The sequence below is a fragment of the Saccostrea cucullata genome, unplaced genomic scaffold (genome assembly GCF_032062105.1).
Source record: "Saccostrea cucullata isolate Sc308-1 unplaced genomic scaffold, CSIRO_AGI_Scuc_v1 ctg106, whole genome shotgun sequence".
Lineage (NCBI taxonomy): Eukaryota > Metazoa > Mollusca > Bivalvia > Ostreida > Ostreidae > Saccostrea > Saccostrea cuccullata.
The window spans coordinates 53,638-64,215 of NW_026927985.1; the positions used below are offsets into that span (position 1 = coordinate 53,638).

General features: G+C 34.9%; 1 protein-coding gene across 1 annotated transcript; it reads right to left on the reverse strand.

Annotated features, from left to right (window-relative positions):
- Window positions 1-1,057: 1,057 nt before the first annotated feature.
- Window positions 1,058-10,414, reverse strand: LOC134276082 (protein HGH1 homolog). Its single transcript, XM_062758364.1, has 4 exons — window positions 10,293-10,414; window positions 6,583-7,274; window positions 4,375-4,565; window positions 1,058-3,434 (listed from the first exon to the last, which is right to left on the reverse strand). Exons 1-4 carry the CDS (start codon window positions 10,397-10,399, stop codon window positions 3,189-3,191), a joined length of 1,236 nt encoding a protein of 411 aa, XP_062614348.1. The 5' UTR covers window positions 10,400-10,414; the 3' UTR covers window positions 1,058-3,188.
- Window positions 10,415-10,578: the final 164 nt, after the last annotated feature.

Consider the following 10,578-nt stretch of genomic DNA (forward strand, 5'->3'; position numbering starts at 1 on the left):
AAACCATTTCATGGGGAGTTATTGTGTAAAATTCCTGACATTGGGGTACCATAAGCGAATACTAAAAATGAGTAGTGATTCAAATTACATTTTTTTATAGAAATAAAAGAATACACAGAAGAATTTTTATGAAAGTAAGCCTTTAAGGGGACGTCTATTTGATATTTGTGTGGTTAGGACTGGGAGATTCTATAGAAAGAAATATTTCCCATCTGGAAAGAAAGCAAACTAAATGAACATTAATGGGTGGTACCCCCTTGAAAAAATAAAGTTTAGGTACCCCCTCCCACTAATAATTTTTTTTTTTTGAAAATTATTCATTTAATGATTTTCTGACCAATACAGATTCCTTTCATTCTGTTATACAATGAAGCGCATTGAAGTGGTAAAATTTTCCGTTTGGATGGAACGTTTTGAGCGATCTTTAGACACGCCCATTTCTTTAGAAAGGAAAAATCGGTCAAATGAGTCAATCGAATACCTGTTCCATAAATATAAAAGCCAATAAAATTGACGGTCTACATAAACACCGAGTAGGCACGTGTTCGACTGATACATGTGTTATGCTAACTCCAATAAACATGATAAAATCATAATTATGTACAAATTCGTTGCAATGCGTGTTTTGCAGAAGCGATGACTCTATATCTAGCTCTTTCTTATTTGAAAATCTTCATTTCAGTGAAACTCATGTTGCTTGTCGCGGAAAGTGGGGTGTCCTAAAACATTACGACGAATATTTCTTTCTCGTTTCTAAAGAAATGGGCGTGTCATTATGTTATAATTGACGTTCAAAACATGACTCAGAACGTTTCATCCAAATGGAAAATTTTACCACTTCAATGCGCTTCATTGTAACATTTATTAACATGTTCATTGATGGAACAGCCACTGATCAAGAAATCTGTACAGACGACATGCCTACTGTAGTTCACGCAGTGATTAACGCAATGGGTTTTCTTAAGAAATAAAGGAAAAAATTCAGTGGATGTAAATATATGTTTATACATGTAATTATACTGAAACGCAACAATCTAAATTCTAAAAAAGATCTAAAAAATATTCAAATTGTTTATCTCATGATTTTCAAAAATAAACACAGTAAGGTAAAAATCGATTTAAAACATCAGAAATTCGATAATAGAAGATGTTAAATGGTTTATTTATTGAACACATGAATATTAAAACACCCAACACCTGGCCATTCAATTACAGCATGCAAGACTTCAAGCACATCAATTGCAGTAAAGCCAGTTTGATTTCTACAATGTAATAGGTTCATCAATCTGGAGATCTAAGCGAAAGAAATATTCTTTGCCATTTTTGAATGCCTGTTTTTCAGATGATGAGGTCGAATTTTCTCTAGCCTAGCGTGGTGTAGTAACCGTTGGACTTCCAGTCCAAGGACTGTCATTCATGATAATGATGCATAAGGGCCTGTTGAGGCGTGATGTAGTGCATTTTTCGAAATATTGCTGCACTACTTATGATGAACAGATACAAACTCTTAAAACTCTATATACAATTTTTGATTTCTATATCAAGGGGACTGAAACTTTACTTCCGTTAATGGTATGAAAATTATTGAACCAGGCGCGTAGCCAGCATTGAAATGAAGTGTACGCAGGAAATGGCCGGGGATCTGGGGGCCGCCCTGAGGCCCCCAGTGGGTCCAAGGGGCGAAGCCCCCGGAAGCTACTGGATTTTACGAAATTTTTCAGTCATTTTCCTTTAAAAGAAATCACGCTACATCTCTTTTCTCAAGCAAACACTTAGCTAAGTTATACTTCTATGGATAGTATGGGAAGAGAAGGATAATTTGATCAAATTACTTTAAAAATATATTGGTATTGGAAAAAAAAGGTTTCCAAGTGTGACAAGATAAAACAGAGAGGTATTTAATAAGTTATCATTGGAGTTAAAGTATTTCAGAATATAAACGGGGGTGTGGGTCTTTTGAAAACCTTTATATTCTGATAGCTTAAACAAGGTGAGAGTACTTAAATTCTATAAATTGGAAATATCACTAAAAAAAAATATTCATAAATGATCTATATTTTTATTTACTTTGTTAAGTAATTTGAATTTTGCCATTTTTTTGTTTATCGATATTTATTCATTACTCTAACGGAAATTCTTGTATAGTCGTCCAAGACCCTTGTAACTTTTTCTTTAGATCAATGTCACTTAGATCGCTTTCCTTCATCAAATACATGTATTTGTCCGGATAATCAGGATTACGCGGATTAACAGTTGGAAATTTTGGTTCAACAATATTTTCTTACTCAAGAAGTGTGGAATTCATTTTATAAAAGACTGGATTTTAACGATATTCTGAACAAAAAAATTTGAATAGAAACAATAAGACGTAAAATAATTTGCAAGACAGATACTGCCCCATTTTCTCCGAATAAATCTCTCTCTTTCCTTATTCTTTTTTCTTTCTTTTCTTTTCTTTCTTTCTTTTCTTTTTGAAAATGATGTGTACGCACTTGCGTACTTGCGTATAGGCAGCTACGCGCCTGTGAACCATTAAAGTACCTATTTTTATACAGTTGAAGATGTCCTTACTTTTTAGATACAAATTGTATCTTGTATATTATATTTCCCACTAAAATAGGATAAAATGCCTCATCTGTACTTCATTGAAAAAAAGAATATAATTCATTGTAAATAAGATTGGCTTGTCCCTAAATCAATTCATGCACATTGCAGAATAGTTCTCCCTTCTTTTGCTCCCCATTTTTTAAGGGGGGGGGGGGGGCTCTCAAGGAATTTCTAACTTCTAACATGTACTCCATCCTCATGAAAATCTAAAGGAATTTTAAGTTATGAAAAGGACCGGAATGAGGGCTAAGGGGCTCTTGGGCCCCTATATTTTATTAAGTTTACGTATACACCGCACAAATGGCTAAAGCATTTGCTCTTTGAGCTTTAGAGAAAATAAGGACTATATACTTAGTTTGTCTGCTTAATACCTAGGATCAGAGGAGAAAATGTTTTTTTTTGAATTATGCTCTTTTACTTTATAACCAAAAGAGCCCCCCCCCCCAATCTGCAGAACCCCCTACCTTGGGGTCACAAATTTCACAATCTACAACTGGACAATAATAAATGCCCATGTTTATGATTTCCAAGGAAACATCTAAATTGCAGTTTTGAGACAAGTAAACAACTAATAAGCAGTCTCATTGCATATACTCCTTCTCATCCTCCTGATCTTCCTTTGTAAATTTCTCCTTCAGGTGTTCAGGAATTTCAACCTGGTGCAAGTTCTCCATCCCCTCCTCTGGTTCATCGCCAATCAAGATATCAATTAAATTCATAATGGGTATAATATTACTTCGCTGACTCTCCCACTTGTGTAATTCACGGATGATGATGTACGTGTTTTTCTCTTTCACAAACAATCTTCCCTTTTTGGTTGCACATAACTGTAAATAAAACCACATACTCCTTTACCATGTTTCACTGATTATGAATGGCAACAGCTCTCAATATGGCTGAAAATTCTGTTAATTAGTGGCTACAGAAGTGGCCGATCTATTTGTGGTTGTGTTACAATGTGCACATGGGGAATTAAAGTGTTATTTTTTTTATTGATTGCCTCAATGAAATAATTCTTCATTGATTACAAACAAAAAAATCATGAATAAAAAGTCTTTAATTCCATAAAACCGTTTATCATATTTCTGTTAAAATGTTTCCTATATAAAGTTCAGAAGGTAAAATAACTATCTATTATAGATCACGCATAGCAAAGCTATACCCAGGGGTATGGTTTTTGCTATCCACCCTTGGAAAATTTTCATGCAATATTTGCCGCAAATTTTAATTTCCAGCAATAAATCTATTGAATGATGATGTCATAATGACTTCAGTAGCATTGTGACGTCATCAGGATTTCAGATTATTCTTGCAGTATTTTCTTACTCCAAAAAAATCTAAACCTCAAAAATTATATTATACATCAGTTTAATAAAATGCTTATCCACTGTTTGTGAGTGGGATAGCTCTTTTATCAAACCTTTGACAGGGATTCCCTGTTCGCGGGTTTGATAAAAGAGCTTTCCCACTCACAACCATTGGATAAGTGCAGGGGTGTGCAATTAGAAAAATCAATAACTAGCCCACGGGCTAGTGGCAGCTATAAAGTTACTCAAAAATGCATTTTTGAATATTTAAATGCCTCTTTATTGTTTTTAAAAAATGTCTGAATATCCAGTTCAATAAATTGCCTTTGATTGTTTGTTGTATGATAAAATATTGGAATAGGTACTCAGGTAATAGCAAATTTATGAATAGTTTTCTCCCTCAGGGAACCATACATCTGCTATTTTCATCTTACACATTCCATAACTATACAATACTGACCTTTAAAATTGCTTGTAACAAGATGCATCTTATCTGCGGGTTTGGTTCTCTGGTTTTATCTGGTGGTAAGTACTGTAATCTTTCTGGTAGTTTCTCCATTTCTTCATCATCAAATTCCTCAGGACCAGCCAGAGGAAGCAAAAGGGAAGACAATATGTCCACTTTGTCACTCAGTAACCACTCATGGTGCTCTGTGGAGGAAATTTCAATTACTTTTGCTTCTTCATTCAATACGTGATGCAATTAAGGACAGATGAAACAAACCATTTTTTTTCTTGGAGGAGACTTAATATCATGTCACAGTTTTAGAAAAGTGGATAATTCTTAGAATTATTTCTCCTACGAACTGGAAAATGAAAAAGACTTGGAAAATGTTAGTAATATTTCAATAAAATAACAAATATAGACAAATCACACTTAGTAAAGGTTTACAGGCGAAAACAAATTTCTTAATATGTTACTTTGGTGCTAAAAGTGTAATATAAAATTTTAAAAAATATACCAAGCCAAGTGAATTTTATTAGTAAAAACAAAATGAAAAAAAATCAGCAAATATCACATAGGCTGAAGTTTACAATTTTGCTTTTCCAAATAAAATTCACCTGGCTTGGTATATTTTTCTAAAGTTTAATATTCTGAAATGTGTTTTCGTTGATGATCGCCTTGCTTTGTCAAAATTTCCAGTTAAAATTTGTTTTGAGGATAATGTATGCAGTTTTAATTCTAAATATATTTAGATCATACTTCCAAGAACCGTTACAAAAGAAGCAAATGTTGGTAGATAATAACAATAAACTATTTCAAAGCATGGGAATTTGATGTTATGAACATGGTCGATTTGATCAGCAACATTTACACAGAAACTGTAATAACAAATTTACTCTCTGTGAATTGTAAACTATAGATAATTATCTAAATTAAATGTTTTCATATTTTATTTACAGCTGGTTAAACTCCAGCACATACAAGACTATCTAAATTTAGATCCCCAACAATACTTTCTTCTTCAATGTTTTGATCAGTGTTGCAGATCATATTGGCTTTGCCAATGCCAATATTGACAGGGGTGCATATTGTTGCCACCATGTGCAGATTTGCATTGCACATATTGTCATGCCTTTGTAGCTAACAGTGTACCTGCACAAATTGTCAATGATGACAAAGTTTGTAGACCCTTGTTCTACACAGTACTGGATGAAAACATTTGAATGACCTTGACTGTAACCTATATGCTAAAAATAGTTTTTTTGAACTTTCATCTTAATAACTTTTTAACCATAGGAGATAGAAACTTCATATTTGGTATGCATAATCCAGTAATTAAGATCTTTCTAATAACACCAATGTCAATGACCTAGTGACCTTGACTGTTCCCTATATGCTAAAAATAGCTTTTTCCAACTTTTGCTTTAACTTTTGAACCATAGGAGATAGAGACTTCATACTTGGTATGCATAATCCACTAATTAAGTTCTTTTTAATGACACCAAGGTCATGACTTTGTGACCTTGACTGTGACCTATATGCTGAAAACAGCTTTTTCAAACTTTGTTGCCTTCGGGTGCATAGTGTTTCTCAAACACATCTTGTTTTGTCAACTTTGAAGTGACCTTGCAGAGACCAGGCCCTTTGCTCCAGGGTATATCCTCATCCTTGTATGCAAGTTTGCTGATAATCTGCCAAGTGGTTCTAGTGAAGATTTTTTAGCAACCAGTACTTCTGATTTTATTTACCTGATTATCTTCCCTCGTTTAAGATTCACAACCCTAGATTTACTATAGATCACTTAATTTTTGCGACACCTTATTTTTGCGAGATAGTCATGGACTCCTGATTAGCGAGACAAAATTTTAGCAAATTGTGGTTATTGCTCTGTATAATCTTAAGGAATACTATTATACGCAAGAATTAAATTTTCGCGAGCACACTGTCTCGCGTAATCATGCGAAAATAAAGTTCTCGCGAATAAAAAGTGATTTACAGTAGTATAAGTGGTAGCCCTTGGCCCAAGGATACCCTATGACAAATTTGATAATGATTGGCCATTGGGTTCTTGAGTTATTGCCCATATTCATAAAAGTTTATGCACACCGCACAATGGCCACAGCATTAACTCTTTGACCTTTTGAATGTCTTATGAAAAGAGCTAAAAATTTGAGATAATCTTTTTTAACCTTTTTTCTCCAAATCATTTTCAAATGCACTGACCTTCATCAAAACAGCAGTTTTTAATGCAGCTAACAACTCCGAATCTTCTTATATCTGATTCCATATAGTTTACAAATGGTAACAATCGCTGAATCACCCACTGATCTCTGGACAAAATTTCATCTCGTATGTGATGAATCTGACTCAGATTGGCTAAGATGGGTGCCAAATAATGAAGATCTGCTTCCTTGTTGTGGTCTATTTTGCACAATACACTTACAAATTTACTGATTTTTAATTTGTCTTCATTTTCCTTCATGATATCAGCTACTTTTCTGGCACATTCTTCAGGCCTGGTTAAGTTGGACAAAAATTTGCAGACTAGATCAGCATGTTTGTACTCTGCATTTAGAATTTTTTCAAATTTTTTGACAACAACATCAGGAAAGTTGTCACTGCTCAAAATTCTAGAACATATTGTATCTTTTGTTGCAAGGTTGATGAGTGTTTTACAGGCTACTTCTGCGACAACATCATCTCGATCATCAGTCAATTCAATAATACACTTGATGAACTTGGTGCTATTTCCAATAAAATTTTTTCCATCATCTGACCCTGTCAGACCAAGGAAATACTCTATAGCAGGTTGTTTGACCTGAGGAGTTGCTGACAAATTTAAAATTGGAGCAAATTCATTCTCCAAATGTTCTATATTGAGGTCTTCCACACTCATTATAGTTAAACCAATCCACCTGTAATTGAGATGAGAAAAGATAATATATATCTGTATACACAAAAAAACTTCATATTAATATATATTTAAACATAGGTAATCAGAGATTACAGAGCTCACCTCAACGAATGTTGTCCTTAAGTAAGGCAAATTAAGTCACACAATTAAACCAACAAAAAGTGTACATCCAAAAATGCAAAATTTATGCAATTTTGATACTTTGGAATAGACCTATATAAAAACTTAAAACTAGTTCTTCATCATGAAAATGTAATTAAAATCCAGCATCTGAAGCAAGATTGAGAGTTTTCATCCCTTGATGCATCATTTGTGCAACTTTGGTTTATATAAGCCTTACAGTTTCTTGGTGATAGACCTGCACCCATAACTTTTACGAGGTCTATTATCTGGAAAATGTATGTCAAATTCAGCATCTGAAGCAAGTCCATTAGTGCATCCTAAGATGTATCATCCATGCAAGTTTGTTCAACATAGAGCACAAAGTTACTTGGAAATGAAACCTGTATAAAAAAACTAACCTTTTCACTAATCCGGAAAATGTAGGTCAGATTCAGCTTCTGAAGCCAGCCTATTAGAATGCACCCTTAGATGTACCATCCATGCAAGTTTGGTCATTACAGGGCTCAAAGTTACTTGGAAATGAATCCTGCACCATAAACTTTAACCTGTTTACTCGTCCAGAAAATGTAGGTCAGATTCAGCATCCGAAGCAAGTCTGGTAGTATGCATCCTAAGATGTACCATCCATGCAAGTTTAGTCATTATAGGGTTCATAGTACCTTGGAAATGAAACCTGCACCAAAAATTTTAACTTGTTCACTCAACCGGAAAATGTAGGTCAGATTCAGCATCCGAAGCAAGTCTAGTACAATGCATCCTAAGATGTACCATCCATGCAAATTTGGTCATTATATGTCTCAAAGTAACTTGGAAATGAAACCTGCACCAAAAACTTTAACCTGTTCACTCAACCGGAAAATGTAGGTCAGATTCAGCATCCGAAGCAAGACTGGTAGTATGCATCCTAATATGTACCATCCATGCAAGTTTGGTCATTATATGTCTCATAGAAACTTGGAAATGAAACCTGAACCAAAAACTTTAACCTGTTCACTCAACCGGAAAATGTAGGTCAGATTCAGCATCCGAAGCAAGTCTAGTAGAATGCATCCTAAGATGTACCATCCATGCAAGTTTGGTCATTATAGGGCTCATAGTATCTTCGAAATGAAACCTGCACCAAAAACTTTAACCTTTTCACTCAACCGGAAAATGTAGGTCAGATTCAGCATCCGAAGCAAGTCTGGTAGTATGCATCCTAAGATGTACCATCCATGTAACCATGCTTATAGTTACTCGGAAATGAGACCTACACCAAAAACTGCACCAAAAATGTTAACCTGTACCAAAAACATTAACCTGGTCATTCCTTTGCTGAAATTGCAGCATCTGAAACTTTGACTGGTACAATGAAACACACTAGAAGCATCTTCCATGCATGTCTAATCAATATAGGACATAGAAGTACTTAAAAAGAAAACTGCTCCAAAAAACTTAACCTTAACCCGGGACAACGACGCCGACACCCACGCCAACGCCTAGGCTATCACATAAGCTCCCCCCAACTTCGTTGAGGTGAGCTAAAAATGAAGTAGTGTTTTGGGAGTACTTCAAAGAAATTTCTATTTTTTTAGTAACCATTGCAACCCTGTTCATCTAAATCAAATAAATAAATAAATAGAACTATGCATCTTAATTTGCAATTGGTTAATTTGCAGACCAAAACTGTAGAAGTAGTGTTTTGAAAGTTTCTATTTTAGTGACAATGGCAACACCGTTTGTTGAAATCAAAACCAATATAAGCAAGGATTCTTGTATCTTTTTTTTTTTAATTTACATTAACCATTGTATATAAACATAATTTCATATAAATATCTACAAAGCAGTATACAAAGGATTTTTAACCTCACACACATACATCCACTCACACAATTATTGGATTCAACTTACACTTATACTTATTATACAGAAAAAAAAATTAAGGCTCCTTTTAGAATTCACTACATCAATTGCTCACTAATGAATCATAAAAAGCATGCAATTAACAAAAATAGACATAAAAACATTCAAACAAGAGGCCAAGAGGCCACATTGCTCACACGAGCACTGTGGCTAGGAAAAAAGCAAAATCAGTTAAGTATTAAAAATTAAGCTTTAAATGCATGAGTGGTCCCGATCTAACTCCTAAAAGGCAGAAGGGGTAAGGGGGAGGGGGGGTAAGATTTGAGCAAACTTGAATCTACACTATATGAGGATTGCTTCCAAATAAAAATGACAAACCATGGCTTTGCTGTTCCTGAAAAGAAGATATTTCCTATATACTCCTGTGTTAAACTTTGATTGTCCATTGTGGTTCCTTCCTACCCAGGGGTCACAAGGGGATCAGACTGTGGGTGAACGGGAATGAGAGTGAATGATGTCAAGGGCGAACAAACATACAACTGGATGAATTAGGCTATCTTTTCTAACTTAAAGTTTAAGAAATTCTTTTGGTTCCCTCTTCTGACTGGCTGGCTAAAAATGGCCCCATTGAAACCTTTTTTTTAATCTTGGAAATTTTGTTTCTTTTTGTTACATTAAATGACAAAATATTGCCTGGTATATATAAGTTCAGTTGATCGAGCATCTGACCATGCAGTGATGCAGGGGTCCCGTGTTCTATTCACAATCCACTACAGGTCACCTTTACAAAATTGTTGGTTGCCTTCTCCCGACCGACTGACTAAATATGGCCCGATTCAAAACTTTTTCTTAATTAAATGGCAATCAATATGAAATTAAATCTCTGATGTTTATATTTTGTATGCTAGAATTTTAAGAAATATCTCGTCAATATTGACAAACTTAGGCAGGAAATATCATGATTAAAACAAAATACATCAAACTATTGTCCTGGACCTGATAATATTACCCGTATCACTGTATCAGGAAAGGAAAATAAATATTATTTGCTTACCTTTTACGAAGAACACACGTTGTTACAAAGTGAAAGTAAAAATTAAAGAACAATCGTAACTTTTCGGGCGCAATCGGCAATCCTCGGCTGACTCCGCTATGCTCCATTCAAACGACGTCCGAGGTTATGTGCGAGGTACGAGTCATCCGAGGAAATCCGAGTGTTTCGGGCGTGCACATCGGAAGGTCTCGGGAACCAGGCTAGACTGGTACCCTGACATTGGTTAACGGGCGCAAGCGCCCTAAACAAAACGACCTTGTAATTCCTAGCGGCAGCGACTGGAATC